At 41.3% G+C, this 19,231-nt stretch overlaps 1 protein-coding gene across 1 annotated transcript in view; it reads left to right on the forward strand.

The window, feature by feature from the left end:
- Nucleotides 1-238: 238 nt before the first annotated feature.
- Nucleotides 239-19,231, forward strand: part of SCP2 (sterol carrier protein 2) — a 130,489-nt gene continuing 111,496 nt past the window's right edge. The window contains exons 1-3 of the mRNA XM_037021795.2: nt 239-397; nt 9,177-9,234; nt 9,839-9,910. Of these exons, the coding sequence (XP_036877690.1) occupies nt 329-397; nt 9,177-9,234; nt 9,839-9,910 (199 nt within the window). The 5' untranslated portion in view covers nt 239-328. The remainder of the gene's footprint in view (nt 398-9,176; nt 9,235-9,838; nt 9,911-19,231) is intronic.

Raw genomic sequence — 19,231 nt, forward strand, 5'->3', positions numbered from 1 at the left:
CCAGGCCACACTTCTTCTTATCATAGAGAGCCTAAACCCCAAAAGGTTGGTGCCAGCTTATAAGGTTATTTTTCCATGGCTGAGGTCTACCGGTCTTTCAACTACCTACCATCCAGGGCTTCGTTTGCAAAGGATTACTTAACATTCCCTGCCCTCACACGGGCGCGCGCCCCCGCTGTCTCTGCGCACGCGCGGGCCTGCCCCGCCCTGTCCGACGTGCCCCGCCCGCCCCGTTTTGCCTCCTCCGCGAGCTCGGGCGCCTGACGGCGTAGTGTCTTGTGCGCTCCCGGATCCGCTGCGTCTGCCTCTGCCCCGCACTGTCCCAGCCATGTCTTACTCCAGCTCGCGGACGCCGTTCCTACGCCGGGTGTTCGTGGTGGGAGTTGGGATGACCAAGGTAAACGGAGCTGCGGACCCCTTGCAGCGGGCTGTCTGCTCTGCCCTGTCCCGGAGAGGCCGAGAGGGGCCCCGGGGTGACCGAGCCTGGGGGCAGGTCGGGGCTGCCGCTGTCTGTCGTTCCGTCCTTACGATCGGAACAGCGTGCGGGACGTCCACCGCCCGTTCCCAACTTCTTGGCCCTGGTGGTATCAGAGTGGCCACTTGGGTGAACTGTGGTGTCGGGGACTGACGGATCATGAAGTCTCCGGCTTGTTCCTTCTGCCGTTTCTTCCCCTCCCTCCTTCCCTTTTCTTCCTGGGTGAGAGTATTTGTACACCGCAAGATAACCCAGAGTCCACACCTTCTTTGATTCTGAGTGGAATCCCAAGATTTGTGGACCTCCGAGAGAGGCAGAGTGTGCCTCATACCCGAAAGGAGAGCCGGGGGTGAATGTCACCCGCGCCGCGCGCGCTGGAATACTGCCCGTGGAGCCCCTTATCAGTAGGAAGTGTGCTCGAGGAGGAGAAGCATTAGGGATGCTCAGCGTCTGGGCACAAGTGGCAGTTTTCCTGGGTCCTCCGAGGCCCGTTGTGTACCTCAGGCGGTACGGTACCCGAGAAGCAGAGGCTCCTACAGCCTCATGTCTTGACACCCTCACCGTCCCCGTGCGCTACTGAGGCCAAACTGTGTTTGGTTTTCACCCCACACTGTGTCCTGCGGCAGTTGGGTTGCTTCTGTTGCCTCACAACTTGTACCATTTCTCTTCACCTGGTTAACTTCTGTGCACTTTTAATATATCACTTAAGATCGTGACATCTCCCAGAAGCCTCTGATCCTCCTGACTCTCCCACAGAGCCCTGTGCGTACTACCTGTTTTGTATCCCCTGCTTTTCAAAAGTTCACTTATCTCAGTTCACTCTTACGTTAGTACTGTTTCCGCTAGCGAAAAAAAAAAAAAAAATCTGAAGAGGATTTTTGCTTTTACAAAAAAAGGCGAAAAGGGAAAATAGCGTTCAGTGTTTTGCAGCCAGCCTTAATAGAAGCAACCCAGGGAGTCAGAGCGGCAGTGCCAAGCTCCTTGCCCAGGAGCCACACGCAACGTCTCAGCATTAACCACCATATATCCTCGCACTGTGTCTGTGAGCATCTGTGCTTTACTGATATTTGTTTGTGCATCTGTTAGCAAGATGTGTCCTAAGGTATGAGAAAAGCCTAAGAAAGATTATGTTTTGGGTGTGGGAATGCTCAAAAAATTTTCCATAATGGTTCATGGCAACTCCTTCACTTTACACCATTTTTGAGTATGAAAGTTTTCATAGGAATGCTCTACTTTCAGATGGTGGGAGAAACCTGTACTTATTATGTTTTACGCAAATTCTGCATCCGTGTCTGTGTTCTCCCTTAGCATGTAAGTGCCTCCCAGGTGAGTGCCATCTACGATTCCTTGCTGTACCTTTAGCGTCCTGTAAGTGCTGGGGCCTGAAGACCCTAGTGAAGGTTAGTTGAGCTATACTAAATGGATTGCTTTGTGAAAGAGAGCTCCTAGAGGAAGTTCTCTTTCTGAGAAAACAGCCTTAAATTTTTTATTATTTACTAATGGGATGCGAGTACACAATCAAAACACTTAAGTTGGAAAGTCAACTCATACATTATAAAGCAGATACTTGGAGATCATCCTCTTGCTTCACTGGAGAGGGGACTTCTAATATAGGTGGACAGTAAATCCTTTTTAAGTGTGATATTAACTCAGTCAGATACTCTGTTGCTGTTGAATGTCTGATTATATTGGCTATATAGAAAAGCACAGAGCTTTCTAAACCTTTAGGAAGTAGAAGATGTATTTCACTTTATTCAAGTTGGGAAGTTGACATGTGGGAGGTGTTATCGTCCTGGGATAAGAGTATGGGGAGCAGCTTTATTGTTGTGCTTTTTAGGCCAAGGTACTTCCCTCTGGGTATAAACTTTAGGAACTTGGGGCAAGGTTTGATGAAGAGGGAGGCATTTACTAGATAATACTTTAAACTATTGGTAGATGTCAACTGGTTGGGTTCCTGTGTTAGGGTTCTTAATTTGAATAGTTGAATTATTCCCCAGACAACTCCAAGCTCTTACTGAGGTTTTATTATTGATGTAGAAAGTATGTTAGAATTCCTCTGGTGGATGTCAACAGATTATAACACGATTAAATCACACTGCCACGTGGTTGATAGCAGGCCAAGTCCATTTGCTTATATTGCTTATGTCCTGATATGCCCTCTTTTCATCCATTTAAATTCTACCCATCTTCAAGAACTGGTCTTAGTCAGTTTGGGCTGCTGTAACAACATTACCATAGACCTAGAGGTTTAAGCAACAAATACTTATTTCTCCCAGTTCTGGAGGCTGAGAAGTCCAAAATCCAGGTCCTGGAGGATTCAGTACCTTGTGAAGTGTTGCTTCCTGGTCATAAACAGCTGTCTTCTTGCTGTGTCCTCACGTAACAGAAAGAGCTTGGAAACTCTCTGGGGTCTCTTTTATACGGGCACTAATCCCACTCATGAGGTCTCCATCCTCATGATCTCTTAAAGGCTCTACTTCCAAATACAACCACATTGGGGATTTCAGTATATGAATTTTGGGAGGACAGAGACATTCAGTCTACAGCAAAGTACAAGTCCTCTATTTTCTTATTTCTATCACCTTGGATTTAGCTCTAAATTACTCTGGTCACCATTTTTGAAATTCTGCTGCCCTTGTACTCAGGACCATGTAATTAAGCACTTAATTTTTGCAATACTCTTAGGTATGGTAATTTCACGACCAACAGTAGGAAATATATCCTTCATCACAACCTGGTACACAAACGAACACACGCCTGAAACAAGTTCGCTAAAGCAATATTTACCCTTATTACATGGGATGATGATACTTCCTGATCTATTTCATTAAAAAAAATGCTGCTCACCACCTACAACCCTTAAAATTGATTTTATCACCCTCCACAAACCTGCAGCTTGAAAAAATTACATTATTTCATCTTCACCAAGTAATGAGTTATTATCCCAGTTTTATTGTTCATCTCAAGGCTCACAGGGGCCAAGTCATTTATCTATCTTAATGATCCTGAATTTTGGAACTCCATTACTTAAAATCATGATCCTTCCATGCTGTTTCTACTATAAATTACTGTTTATAGTTAATTCATCACTTAAGCATATATTCAGTAAACATAGTATGTATTGTATGTTAGGAATACAAAGATGAAAAAAGCAAGGTTCCTGTTCTTAAGGAATGTACAATACGGAGGAGAAACAGACGAACAAGAAATTTACATATGATGTATTGAGACATGTCGTTAAATGTGGCAGATTGAAAATATGGATTTAGCTTTGTTGGTGCTTTCTAAATACCATTAAAATGGCAGGAAGGAAATAAAGGTATTAAGCACTAGGGTGAAGTGAATAGGAAAGGAAACAATAACACAGAGATGTTGGAAAGACACTGGATGATTAAAAGCTGATGGAGAAGTGGTCACTGACTCAGAACATAGGAACCTCCAACCTATGTTCCTGAAGAGGGGTAATACTGGCTGAGAGTTTCCCTGCAGAACCCCAGAGAGCTCAGGACTTGTACGTACATGCATGTGCCAAGTAAGGAGCAGGTGAGGGGAGGGAAGGAAGAGACTCCAATGGACTAATTAGATCCCAAGATCCCTTTTACCACCAGGTGACTGTCCTTTCCTTGTCAGGGTACTGGATACTTGTTCTCTGGAGAAAATGACAGATGAGGTTCTAGAATCATCTGGGCCAATAGGCAAGAGTGAGGTCCAAATTGGAAAAATGGAATTAAATGAAATTCTGCATACTAAATGATGGTATTTTCCAGTCCTAATCCTAGAACAATGGCAACCAGGCATATCCCAGCTTTCTGGCATAGAAGTTTGGAAAATAATTTGAAATGGCACCAGAGAAAAGCCACATTTTAATGGATTTTAATGTAACAGAGTGTGAACAGTTCATTGGTATGATTTTAAATTCCACATTGCAACTAAACCTACAAGAAATTCCCACTTGTCAAATTTTAGTGTAGTTTAGGAAAGAACATCCACAATAATCTAAAAAGCATATTAAAATACTCCTCCCTTTCTAACAACATATCTGTGTGAGGTCAGATTTACTTCATAGACTTTAACCAAAACAACATCATGTCAAAGTTTGAATGAAGGATCAAACATGAGAATTCATTTGTCTCCTATCAAACCAGACATTAAAGAAAATTGCAGAAATGAGAAACAATGCCATTCATCACTCTTTTTGGAGAAAATGTAGTTATTTTTCATAAAAATTATTTATGTTAAAACATAATGGGTTTATTTTTTGAGTGAATTGAAAAAATATTTTAAAATGTCCTCAGTTTTAAGAGCTAAGATGGTAAATATTGGTAAATATAACCCTCATAATCAAAAACTCTTTGGCATTTTCAGTGATCTTTAAAGGGGGTGTAAAGGGTACCGAGAAGTGTGAGAATTGCTGGATCTAGTCATTGAGCACCAACAGATGCCAGCAACACAGAAACAGACATTATTTGCTTTGTGATGAGAATATGCCACCACCTACAGTTTTATCAAGGGAAAGAATGTGAGTGTGCAAGCTTCTGGATCCAGCTGCAAATTTACAGGACATGTTGAACTACATGAACATGCCATCTGCAAAACCCAGACTCTGGGACAAACTACAGGTCAGCTGTTCCAGATTCTTCAACAGAGACATCAAAAGGAAAAGAAAATAGTGGAGAGCAACCTGTAGATTAAAAGGCCCATAAAATTTAAAAAAAAATGGAAAGACTAAGCTGTCGTCTCTACAGATACACACTTGGTGATAAAACTGTGAAATAGTACATGGGAGTAATTACTGAGTCTGGATAGCAATTACTTTGGTGGAGTGGGAATTGAGAGTTGGACAGAGTGCTTAGAGAAGTTTCTGGAGTAGCAGGCAAGGTTCACTTTGTTGTCTGAGTGGTGGTATCAATGATAAGGGAAGTTGTATACTAGGTAAAGTATTTGGACAGATTTAATTGATAATATACCAATTAAAGGGACAAGTCCAGTTGATTTGTACAGAGGTGACCAGGTGTTTTCAAGGAGAATGAAGGAGTAGGGAGAGTGGTGAGTGGGGACTCAGTAGTGTCAGGGAAGTGAACATTTACAAAAAGTGGAAAGGGGAGCTTGGTCCACGTGAAATCCAATTGGATTTGCTAACTGGCACTTATCCAAGCTTAGGCTCTTACCCTCCCATAGAAACTGAGACAGGGCCCTAAAAAATACAAATTCTTTTGGCAGCTTTGAATTTTCTTAGGCACTTTAAATGGGGCTAAAGTCATCCTAGGGATGTGGCCTTGAGCTGTTGAAACAGTGTCAATGTTTGAATCTTTATAGGCCAAGGTTGAGGCCTAGGAGAGAAGGCTCAGAGGAGCCTGCCTAGTGTGGGGTGAAGGAAAGAATCTTTGTCAATTATTACAAGTGTTGCCTTAGTCATTAGGAGGCATATATACATAGTTGTGTGTGGTCAAAGTAAAAAGGTCAAAACTTAAAAAATGAGGCACTTAATAACTCCAGGGAAAAAAAACCCAGAATTGTACAATAAAGGGAATGTAGTCATAGTACAACTTGGCCCAGTAATAAGAAATACTTACTTAGTAAGATAAACACTAAGCACTGACTTAATAAAAAGTTATTATTCAGCAATATAAGGAGGATGAGGGAAGTGTATGTATATGTGAGATGGCCTAGGAGACCTAATCCTCATTGGCTTATACTGGAGATCATGATATAATTTCTTAAATTGGTAAAGGAATAATAATATAAGAATATTCAGAAACATAGCAATTTATAAAAGAAGAAACATCTGAAAGAATTAAAAGTGTGTGTTTTGGGAGCAGGTATGTTTTTTCTCTTTGTATTTCTTTGATTAAAAAACTAAAAACTAAAAACTAAAAACAACATTATCAGCACTTCAGAAAACCTCCCTTGTGCCCTCTTCAGTCACTGACTCCTCACCTACAAAGGCCTACAATTATCCTGACTTCTGACCTTTAACACTATAGATTAGTTCTAGTGTTTCATTCAACATTATGTTTGTGAGATTCAGCCATAATTTGGTGTGGTTACAGATTGTTCATTCTCATTGAAGTGAATGTACCACAATTTATCCAATCTACTGTTAGGCGACATTTGGTAATTTCCACCTAACCATGCCTTTCATTTTGAAGGAGTAATGTTGTTTGTGTTTATTTGCTTGACCAACATTTAATAATTGGCTTGATTTCAGTAAGAAATGGGAAGGTGCAGTGATTTCACTACACTGATGATAACTTAATCATTAATGGGTAATCCTTGTTGGAGCCTAGCACAGTACTCTCTTGCTACAGTAAGTGCTCTCTACAAATGCTCTGATTGTAACTAGTGAAGAGTAAATAGGGGGAGAATAGGCAATTTTTAGATACTGAATTGGGGAATTATGAAGGATTCCCTAATTCAGGAATTAGGAAGAATTAGAATGAGTCACAGGAACAAATGTTGAATGTTTTGTTTTGATTCAGTTCAACAGATATATTTTGGCATTGTGCAATGAAGGGCGGCATTTAAGTCAAGTATCTATACAGTGTTTAGAACTGGGTTTTGTGACCCATTGGGCGGTACAGTCAGTGAAATCAATTTAGGAGTTTGCCTGTAATTTCAAAAAAATTGAAATAGAATAGAAAATACTGTATCAACAATACAGCAAGGGTAAGTATTTTAGGAAAATTTTGCTTCAGTTGTGTATGTATATATATGTCTAGTGGGTTGTGTTGTAATATGTGTCTTACTGTGGTTTGCAGCAAACAATTTTGAAAGCCATTTCTCTTTAGCACCACCACTAACCAGCAAGCCATTCCACCATGTGTAATCAGTCACCAAATCTGGTAGATTTTACTTCCTTTATGTTTCTTAAGTCTGTCTATTCCTTATCATAATTTTTGCTGCTCTCTTACTCAGCTCCTGTTTGGACTATTTTAGAATCATGTCATCATGCTCATGGCCTCCAGCTTTGCTCCCTTCATTCATTTTTCCACATTGCATCTAGATCATTCTCATCCAGTTTGTCTTTCTCCTTTTAAATAGGACTTTAAATTTTTCAAGCAGTTTTAGGTTCACAGCAAAACTGAGCAGAAAGTAGAGTTCCCATGTGCCCCCTGCCCCCACACATGCACAGCCTCACTTGCTATCAGTAATGTACACCAGAGTGGTACATTTGTCACCACTGATGAACCTACATTGACACTTCATTATCACTCAAAAAGTCCATAGTTTACATTAGGGCTCACTTTTGGTGTTGTATGTTCTGTGGGTTTGGACAAATGTAGAACATGTATCTATTATAATATCATACAGAAGAGTTTCATTACCCTAAAAATTCTCTATGCTCTGCCTGTTCATCCCTCTCTCCCTCAACTCCTGACAACCACTGATCTTTATGCTGTCTCTATAGTTTTGCCTTTTCCAGAATGTCATAGTTGGAATCATACTGTATGAAGCCTTTTCAGATTGGCTTCTTCAATTAGTAATGTGCATTTCAATTTACTCCATGTTTTTTTTGTGGCTTGATAGCTCCTATTTTTAGCATTGAATAATATTTCATTGTCTGGATATACCACAGTTCATTTATCTGTTCACTTACTAAAGATATCTGGGTTGCTTCCAAGTTTTGGCAATTACAAAGAAATCTACTATAAACATCTCTCTGCATATTTTGTGTGGACATAGGTTTTCAATTCACTTGGGTAGATATCAAGGAGTCCAATTACTGGATCATATGATAAGAGGGTAACTCGTTTTGTAATAAACTGCCAAACTGACTTCCAAAATTGCCGTACCATTTGGCATTCCCACCAGCACTGAATGAGAGTTCTTGTTGCTCTATATCCTTTGATGTTGCTAGCATTTGATGTCAGTGTTTGGATTTTGGCCATTCTAATTGGTGTGTAGTGGTATCTCATTGTTTTATTCAAGTCTCATTAAAAAAAAATTTGTTGTCTTCAAGATAAAGCCCAGATGTCCTAGGGAGCATATATGGTTCCCTGTGAGTTGGCCCTAAAGCCAAACAGTGAAGTTTCAGCCCCACTACTTATTAGTTGTGTGTCCTTGGGCAAGTTACTTAATTTCTCTGTGCCCTAGATTTCTTACATAAAAAGTTGATAATAATAGTACCTACCTCTTAAGGTTGTTGTGAGGATAAAATGAGTTAATACCTGTGAAGTGCTTAGCACAATATGTAACACGGTAAGTGTCCAATAAGTATTGGTAGTTACCAGCATTTAGTCCTAATTACTCTTCTGTCCCTGTTGCTGCTACTTCCGAATCATGTGCTTCAGCCTCTGCAATATAAAAGTGTTTGCAGTATCTTGATTGAGTCATATGTTCTCATTTCTAGGCCTTTGCTGTAGAATTGTTTTTCTTTTCATTTGGCTAATTCTTACTCATTAAAGACTTATAATTTAAATGTCAGTTCCTCTGGGAAGCCTTTCTAATCTTCTTGCTGAGGCTGGATTGTTATAGCTCCCAAGTTACTCTGTTCTTATGATACCATAGTATAATTGTTTGTTTTCCATTTGACTGGAAGCTTCCTGAGGGCAACAACTGTATGTTACTTATTATCAAAGTCTAGGAATATGATAGGTTCTCAGTATGTTTTTGTTTAAGTGAGTAAATAAATGAATTTCTGTGATGCTCTGTTGTGAGGTCTAACTATACTGCTATTTATTATCTCCTTCTATATTTCTAGTTTATGAAGCCTGGAGGTAAGGATTCAGGAGACTACCCTGACTTAGCAAAAGAAGCAGGTAAATATAGAACATTTAAATCTTTGAATGTTATAGTTAGTGTAGGGTCATTGATTATAGAGTAGTAGCCTTGCAACCAGAAAAAGGAGGGCAAGGGAGAAGAACCTATATAGAAAATTGAAAGGAGAAAGGGAAGGTAATTTGGGCATTAGCTAAATAGCCAGAACAGAGAGTGGTCTGTGATTTTATGTGCTATCTGACTGTTTGTTGGGACAGTAAAGAGTTCTGTGGCAGCCCCTACCCCCATAATTACATTCTATCCAGTTTTGCCCTCTAGATGTGCAGTAGAGCCACAGAGATGAATTGAGACAAGGACATTGCCATGAAGGAGGTTTAAGAGTCTTGGGATTTCATGTATTAATAATTAGGATAAAAAATGTTAAGTATCAAAAAAGAGGTGTGAAAAAGCAATGGAGTAGCTTAGAGGAAGAAATGATTACTTCTGAAAGGAGAGAGCTGAGATGATTTGATGAAGGATTTGTCATTTGAATTGAACATAGATTGTATAGAGGTAGATATACTGTGGGAAAAGTGTTAACCAATTTTTATTCACCTAAAGCAAATACTTAAAGCACTGTTTGATAAAGCCCTTTTGTTTTTATAGGCCAGAAGGCTTTAGCTGATGCTCAGATCCCTTACTCAGCGGTGCAACAGGCTTGTGTTGGCTATGTTTATGGTATGTGGTAAACTGTATTTTCTAAAAATTATTCATTTAAATATAGCAGCAACTGCATAAACAATGCAGAGGAATTTGTAAATTTTAACCCTCAGAACTCAGAATTGAGGCTTATTCCCATCATTCTGTTACCAAAAACTGGTCCTTGACACCAAAGTCAAATCACAAAACACAGTGACAGGGTTTTGAGGAAAAGAAAGTAATAGTTTACTAATTTGCCAGCAGATGAGGGAGTGGCAGGCTGGCACCTTAAAGAACCACTACACCCCCAAAGCACAAGCAGTTAGGGCTTCTAAAGGGGAAACCATGGGAGAGCGGCTGTGGTGCTCATGACCACAGACACATAAAGTAACAACTTGCAAGGACCCAAGCAGACATTCTTGTGCCGATTCAATTGCTTTTGTTTTTCTTGGCGGTTCCTCCTCAGGACCCTGTGACAGGATGTCCTGGGTTCTGTAGAATCAGCTTTCAGGGTTCTCTCTGACCCTGAGACTCAGGAAGTAGGGAGAACAGAAAGAAATTGCCACCTGTTAGTGGTTATACTTTTTGGGGCTACCTGAATTCATTTTCAAGTTAATGTTAGTATTGAATTTTAAACCCAGAGATTTAATTCAGTTTTCCTCTGTTACAATCCCCATTGACAATTTTCACCTTCCATTTCAATGGGAATGTGAACGGTGAAGTTTGTTTGGCTACTTCCTGCTGAATTTGGGAGATGATCAGGATTTTTAATATGGAAGGCATGCACCTGTTGTTACCAAAGATGATGTTGTTGTCCCAAGGTACAAGTGCTGGATTTACATAATTTAGGAAGATACCACATTTATGATTTTGAATCCAAAATTGGCAGTAAGATTATCATGAATTTAAATATCCCTAAAAGTATGGACTTAAAGCTGCTGGGGATCCAGAAAGACAAACCAGAAAACCAATCTTCTGTTCCTGTCCTCCTAAAAATGGAGTGTGGTGACCTAAAGAATACTGTAGCCAAGTAGCTTGTTGGCAAATCCTTTCAATGCTAGTTTCAACCTGAGAAGAAGAGTTAATATATGTACAACAAGATTATTTGCTAGAGCACAGACTCCTCTTTGTTCAGCCAATATATAATCTAGTGCCATTATATAATTGAATACTACTTTGACTAAAGAATCAAGTGATTTCTGTGAGTTTGCAAGTGATGTAGCAGTGTCATTAGTCAAGATTATCAAGGTGTGAGAAAGATTCCTCAGTCCATGTTGATGTGTGGCCACAGCCCACCAGGGTAGGAGGGAATAGCCAGAGAAACATGCATCCCCATTGGGAATTTCTCCAGGGAGGTCTCGAGCTATTCTGATAAAAAGCTTGAGACAACTAGCCCAAGGTTTAGTTTCATTAGAAGAATGAATGGAGAAAGGGGTAAATAATGTTGCTAGAAGGCATTGCATACAAGTAGAAGTGCATCTGATACAATCAGAGGCCCAAGTGACTCTGCCTGTCTACATACAAAAACATGCCCTGCAGGGGCACAAAAATAAACTGAATTATTCTTATTGGGATCTGATACCATCTATCCTGTTGTCAAGGCCACCTGTTCCATCCAGGTTGAGTATGAGAGTAACAGGTCATGAATATGATATGATTTGGGAACCAGAAATGAGACACTGTTTTGAGCACACATAGATAAGGCCTCTTTAGGTTCAGGCAGATATATGTGGAAAGCTATAGGAGCAAAAATACCTGTCCTTTTCCCCTTAAAATAGATTGGGGTTAAGTTCTATAAGTTAAAGGTGTAGTGAAACAAGATAAATTATTCATGTATTCCATGGGGAAATGAGCTATTCTCACTCAATACATAAGGGAATGAGCAAAACGTGTGGAATGGAATACGAGCCTCTTTCAGGAACTGCAGAGGAATTCATGACCAGATGTTCTAAAGGAGCGCTGTGCTGTGCCACCAAATGGGCTCTCGGGAGGCATATCCAACAGTCAGTCAGGTGGTACAGACTAAAATACTGTCCTTCTACCCTGAAGAAAGGAGAGAGCAATAGATATAATTAGCAAATAAACAATACTTTTTAAGACATTCTTTTAAAGAGATATTTTAGGTCTTTTAAAGGATGGCTGGTCCACTGATCTGTCTGTTCCACCATTTCTTCAGGGTGTTTTTTCCTCTGGTATAATGTATCCATGGCTTTACTCCTGCCAACTACAGAGAGGTGTGGGTAGTCAGGAGCACGTCATAGGGTTCCTCCCATGTTCCCTCCATTGCTGTTCAGGTCCTTGTTCTCTCCACATTTTTAGTAGGACACGATCTCTAGGTTGGAAGGGATGTAAAGAGACATCAAGGGGAAGAGGCAACCTGGAAGAAGCGAACTTACGAACTGTAGTTAATGTTTGACCTATTTGCTGAATGTCCTGCCTTATCCTATTTTCTTCCAATATTGGTAAAGTAGAAAACTTACCTCATGATGCTAGGAAGGGTCTCCCATATATTATTTCATATAAAATAAGTTTAAGCCTGCTTCTAGGAGCCACGCTGATCCTGAGCAGGGCAAGCAGCAATACCTTATCCCATTTCAGACTAGTTTCCTGGCACAGTTTAGCAATAGTTTTCTTCTGAGTATGGTCCATCTTATCCTTTTTTCCCATTGATTGTGGCTTCCATGAGGCAGGCAGTTTCCATTCTATTTGTAAAGCTTTACTTACTTGTTGACTTACTTCTGAGACAAAGGATGGTCTTTTATCACTTTGTAAGGATGATAGGAATCCATATCTAGGACTTATTTCCTTGAGGAGGTCTTGTACCACCTCAGTGGTTTTTTCTGTTCTTGCAGGAAATTTCTACCCAGCCTGAAAAGGTATCAACCAAAGCTAGCCAAAGCTGAAGTTCCCTATTGTTCTAGGCATTTGGGTGAAATCAACTTGCCAATCTTCCAGATTCTATCAGGGCATCTTGTCCACAATGAGCACCATCCTGAAATTGTCTCATTAGGGTGTGACCAGGGTTTCTGGCAGCAGTATTAGTCCATGGGAGTTCAACTTCCAATTCGTATTTTCATCCTATGGATCAAAACCCCACTCTTTAGTCCTCTTTTCATCTTCTGTATAATGGGGTTTGAACCTGTCCAAATCTAAATGAGGTAGCAGGGCCCCTAAAAAGGCTGCTTTCTTTGCAGCTTTATCAGTGTCTGGTTTCCCCCAGTCATATAGCTCTCCAATTTTTGGTGTCCTGGACAGTGCATAATGGCCACCTGTTCAGGTTCGGCCACTGCCTGCAACAAAGCTTGTGTTTCAGTTGCATATTTTATGTCTTTATTTCCTGCTGTTAGCAACCCTCTTTCTTTCCAAACTACTCATGGGCATGCATGATCATGAACACACAGAGTCTATATAAATATTTACCTTCACTCCACTGGACAATTGGAAGGTTCAAGTCAGGGTGATCAATTCTGCCTTTTGAGCTGAGGTTCCATGTGGCAGTACCACTGCCTCTGTTACCTGCTCTGCTGTGACCACCATGTAACCACCCTTTCAGTGTCCATTTTCCACGAAGCTGCTTCCATTGGTAAACCATTCCCAATCTGGCTTGGGCCAGCGCTGGTCAATGATATCCATTTGGCTGGAAAAGACAGTCTCTAAAATTTCCAAACAATTATGCTGTAATGGTTAGAGTGGCAGAGTTTAGGGTAGACACAGTCTTTAATTTCACACTGGGGTTGTCAGGAAGGATGGCCTGATACTTCACTAGCTCCCCTACTGTCAGCTAGTAGCCTCCTTTTTGTTCTCACAAAGCTAGGACCTGATGTGGAGCATGGACTGCAAATAGGCTGACGCAAAGTGAACTTTCCTGCTTCCTGCAGTAAGTCACAGGGAGCAGCGACTGCTCATGGACAGGGAGGCCAGCCCCTCACAGTATGTTCCAGTTGTGGCACATGACCCACCATTCGTATCACCACTCTGAGTCCCATTCCTTGTTTTTCATGCACATAGAGTTTGAATTCCTTTTTAAGGTCAGGTAGGTGTAAAGCAGGGGGCCTCAGTTTTTGTTTAAGGATTTTGAATGCATTTTGACATTATTTTGTCCAAATCAGAGGTTCCACACCTGAGCCTTTTAAAGCTTCATATAGAGATTTTGCAGTAAGTCCAAAATTAGGGATCCAGATACGACAAAAATGGGCCATTTCAAGTAATCCTCTCAGCTGCCATCTGTTCCCCTGGATTTTAAGAGTTAATTTGACTTGTTTGCTGTTTGTCATAAGGGTCTGGGTCCCTTTACTCAATTGGAAACTCAAGTAAGTCACTTGCTATTTACAAATTTGACCCTTGTGTGGTGACACCTGATAGCCACATGTAGCCAAATGATTTAAAACTAAAATAGGATTAGCCAAACAATGTTCAAAATTGGGCTTGCTATAAGCAGATCATCCACATATTGTAACAGAATGCCCTGATCTAATTGTAAGATCCTCAAGTCTTTTGCCAGGATTTCACTGAATGAAGTGGGAGAGTTCTTAAGTCCCTGTGGCAGTCCAGTCCACCAGTACTGAGGAGTAACTTTAGTCTCAGGATCTTGCTGTTCAAAGGCAAATAGTAGTTGGGACTCCTCCTTCAAGGGAATGCTAAAGAATGCATCCTTTAAGTCCAACACTGGGAACCACCTGTAATCTCCCGGACTGCTGTCAGGAGGGTTTATGGGTTTGGTCCAGTGGGATGTATGTCTTGTACATCATTTATTATTGTAATTACATGGTGATATATGATATATCATTAATAATATCATTAATGGCCCTCAAGTCTTGTACAAACCTGTATTCATTGTTGTGAGGCTTTTCACAGGAAGAATTGGAGAGACCAGTGTGGCTGAATGTTGGGAGACCAGCATGGCTGCATCGAATCAAACCATGTCCAAAAATTTTGCCAAAATAGGTTGAATTCCCTGTAAAATCTCCTTCTTTAGAGGATACTGCTTCTGGGGATGTCGAGCCTCTTCTTTTAAAGGTATCTCTATAGGCACAGTGTTTAAAGCTCACCCAGGGATCCCATCTGGGCAGACTCACTCTCCCATAGAGCTCCAGAGGAAAGGCATCTTCATTTTTCTGCCGTCCTGTAGTGAGCAAACACTGCAGGTGCACACCTTGTTCAGGAGGGACCTGTAGATAGAGCTGTTTGTTCTTCGGGCAAGGACATTATTTGGGCTTTTAACTTACAAAGCAAGTCTTGTCCTAGGAGAGGTATAGGACAATAAGGCTTATGTAAGAAGTTGTGCCTTGACTTTTGTTCTCCTAGTTGGCACTCCAAAGGTTGTAGTAATGGTCTCATCTGAGGTTGTCCAGTCACTTCTGCTACAGTTGCTGAGTCTTTGCTGAACGAAGCTAATTTTGCATTTAAAACTGAATAGGTAGCTCTTGTATCTATTAAATCAGTTGTGTCCCCTCTGTCTGTTGTTCCCTGGGTTCCTGTGGAGAAATTGGAAGGAAGCTGTCCAGGTCGAATGTTCCCCGGCCCCTTCACTTGTCATCTGAGTCTGGGGTTCTGGTTGCCATTTGTCTTAACTGGAGGAGGTTTTCTCTCCCTGGTCCCTTGTAACTTTGGGCAGTTCTTCTTCCAGTGGCCTTCCTCCAAGCAATAAGCACACTGATTTTTTTTTTCTTTAACTGTAGGATGTCCCTTTCTGTCTCCACCCTTTGGGGCTTTCAAAAACCCAGAGGTTGTAAAGCCAACTGGATGTACATTGGGTTCAATTTCTTTTCCTCTCTAGCATTAGAAACCCTGAAAGCAACATCAGCTCACTGAGGAGGATTCATTCCAATTGCCCTGTCTACTTGCTGTAATTTCTTACAAGTATCTGGTACACTTTGTCTGATAAAAGTCATATTGACCACTGATAAGTTTTCAGGGGCTTTAGGATCTGCATCAGTATATTTCTTATAACTTTTATAGACTTGTCCTAAAAATTCTTAGGGATCTTCATCTGGCTTTTGTTGAATTTATTGTACTTTGGGACCCCCCCCTTGCAGAGGCCAGCCAAAATGCATCTCCTGTAACAATTTAGGAGAGCTCTCCCAGCCAGTGCACTGGGGTCCCCATTAGGCTCTATAATGGGCATTGCTCCCGCAGGATTTGGAGTCTGGTTTGGGTCCTAATCATGCAGGCGCTGAGCTTCCTCTTTTGTCTTACATATTATAAGAAGCCTCATCTGCAATTAACAATGTATTAAGTAATGCCTGCACACCCACCCAGGTAGGGCAGTGAGTAGCAAAAATCGTCATAAAAAGTTCACCTATCTTCTGGGGATCCCCTCTACAGATTAGATTGGAGTTCTTCCAATTCAGCAAATCTGACCTAGAAAACGAACTTTAAGTCCAATAATACCCTGCTGGTTGTCCCTGCTGATTTATTTCCCCTATCAGGTTTTAATGCAAAGGAAATTGACCTGTCCCAGAAGTGGGGGCTTGCTGGCTAAATGGGGTACCCTGCCAGATCTTTAAAGTAGAGAGACCATTTCTTGTACCCGAGTCATAGCCTGGTGGGTGCAGGTCCTCAGGAGCTGCTTCCTCCCCAATGGGGTCCCCTCTGCAGGCAAAGGCGGATGTATGAGCAGCAGAGGATAAATTGTAGCTGGTGGCTGGGACCCAAACAGATTAGGATTAAAGAGGTTCATGAGATTTATACTAGTAACTTCGTCATCAACCTTTTCTTCAAGAGTTTTAGAATCTTCACATGCCTGTACCTTCTGTTTTCCTTGCACCATCAATTTAGAGCCTGCTTTTGCAGAATCCGTACTGTGGAGCTTCATGAAAGCTTGAACATCAGGAATTTCATCCCACTTACCAGATCTTTGACAAAATAATTCCAATTTCAAAATAGTTATAAAGTTCCTATTTAAGGGCTTTTCTTCACATTCAAGCACATACATTGGCCACCCAGTGTTAAACAAGATAATTTTCTTTTTAGTCAACCCCTTATAGCTATAAATTGACCATTCAGCTAGAATACATCCCAGAGGACTCTCAGATGGTTAAATACACGGTGCCTCGCATTCTCAAGACAAGCATTTAGCAAGTGACACAAAGAGCTACACCCAACACGGACGATCAAAGATTTCCCAGAAGGGGCAGATGGTTCACAGGAACACAAGCAGGCAAGTAACAAAAAGAAAACAAGTCCCAGAGGAATCCACCACCACATTTAAATTAAAAACCCAAGGCCCAGAAATCAAATGGGAACTATTTCCTCTCATACAAAAGGGAATCAAAAGGTTCAGAAATCTCTCGTCTCACTTAACCCTGATTTCCATGCCAGCTGGCACCACAAACGCCCTTCACAGAGCCAAATGGGAGGACACCTCCCCAAAAGTGCGGAATCAGGGGTCTCGGCGTACACCCTGGAGGCTTCCCCCACTGGCTAAGGGGTGGCAGCTGCTCCAAAGGCTGTTTCCTATTGTCCTGACTGAGGATTTCAGCCCCAGGCGAGTTCACTATGGATACAGTGAGACCAAGAAAAAACAATGGAACGTTCGTGGGGCGACAGGGTTTATGCCCGGCTTTATTCTCATGGTGGCAGGTTGGTAGCGCTAGACTCCTGTCCACCTCAGAGCGAGTCTGCATGCTGCAAGCAGGTCTCTGCCTCTGGGCCTCTCTGCCCCTACAGCCTCTGTCCTCGGTGCTGCCACCCCTCCAGCCTCTGCTCTTGTGGAGCTCTTTAGATAGAGCCAATAATAACGTGTTGCCCATGCTTGGGCAGTGAGCAAGCGGACCAGGAACTCTCATGTTCTCTACACTTGCCTTAACGATTTCAAGCACAGATAGTCAGGTCCTCCTAAGGGAGGGGAACTCCTCCCAGAGCGAACAGTGTTCTGGCAGCTGCTGAGACTGTCCCTGCCTCCTCCTTGGGGAGGTGGCTGCTGGCTGGGGGCTCACACAGTCTCCCTGGCGGCCCGTACTCCCCACCGACATCGTGAACAGGGGCACTGGTATGCCACCATGGCCCCCTGTGCTGTCTGTTGGAAGTCAGCAGGAGGGGACCCACACTGCCAGGGTGCATAGACCCTTCTGGCTTGCTTGCCAAAATTTGTTACTGAAAACCAGTCCTTGTCATAGAAGTCAAATCACAAAACACAATCACAAGGTTTTGAGAAAAGAAAAGGAATAGTTTACTGTGCCTTAAAGAACCACTGTCCCCCCAATGCACAAGCGGTTAGGGCTTTTAAAGGGGAAACCTTGGGAGAGAGGCTGTGACCAGACACACAAAGTATCAACTTTCAAGGACCCAAGAAGACACTCTCGTGATGATTCAATTGCTTTTTGTTTTTCTTACCAGTTCCTTCTCAGGACCCTGGGGGCAGGACGTCTTGGGTTCTGCAAAATCAGCTTTCTGGGTTATCTCTGACCCCTGAGACTCAGAAAAGAAAAACAAAAAAACTGCCACCTCTTAGTGGTTACCAAGTTTTGGGGGTTCATTTTCAAGTTAATGTTAGTGTTAAACTTTAAACCCAGAGATTTGTTTTCCTGTTATAATTCCTTGATTTCTCTTCTGCTTAATGCATTTATTTTTGCCATTATTGTATTGCCAAAATGAGATAGATTAAAAAACATTTTTATCTTTAAAAAAATTACTTATAGTTCTACCATGTAAAGATAATTATTGTTCAGAAGATAAATTTTTGTTCTTTGTTGTCTTAAAATTTATATATGGACTTTTTAAATCTAATCAATTTTTCCATTAAACTTTTATCTGATTAAGAAAATAATATATACTAATTGTTTGCAAAAAAAAGGAAACACAGAAAAGCACAAGATAAAATAAGTCAGTTGTAATCCCATTATCCAAAGATTTTTACTATTAATTTTTTGGTGTGTTCATATTCATGTCATTCAGTGACTTTGAATGGGTGTGAATATTCAACATGGCTATTTTATTAGGAGAGATGGAGTTTATTTAGAGTCTTACTGAGGACTATGACCTGGGAGAATTTGAGTAAATTGTTCCTAAGCCCTTTGTCCAAGAACAGCTTATATACCTTATTATTACAGGAGATACCTGTAGGAAAGAGGTTACATTTATCAGTACATTAAGCAGTGTGGCAATGATACAGTTGGTTAGTGTCTTAAAAGAACATACTGTGCACATTCTGATGCTTTGTGTGAGAGGAGGCATAGATTAGGATTGTTACTCATTTTCCTAAATAATTCTACCAAGGATGTGAAAGCAAAACTCTTCAACTCATCTTCTTTGAGCATTCCAGGCTGTTTCTCTTCTTGGTCATGGATGAGAGGGTTTGGCAGTCTTGTAGACAAAGGCGAAAATGGCACCTTCACAGCACAGCATGAGTTGTCCACATTG

This window comes from Manis javanica, chromosome 4 (genome assembly GCF_040802235.1).
Source record: "Manis javanica isolate MJ-LG chromosome 4, MJ_LKY, whole genome shotgun sequence".
NCBI classification, from domain to species: Eukaryota; Metazoa; Chordata; class Mammalia; order Pholidota; family Manidae; genus Manis; species Manis javanica.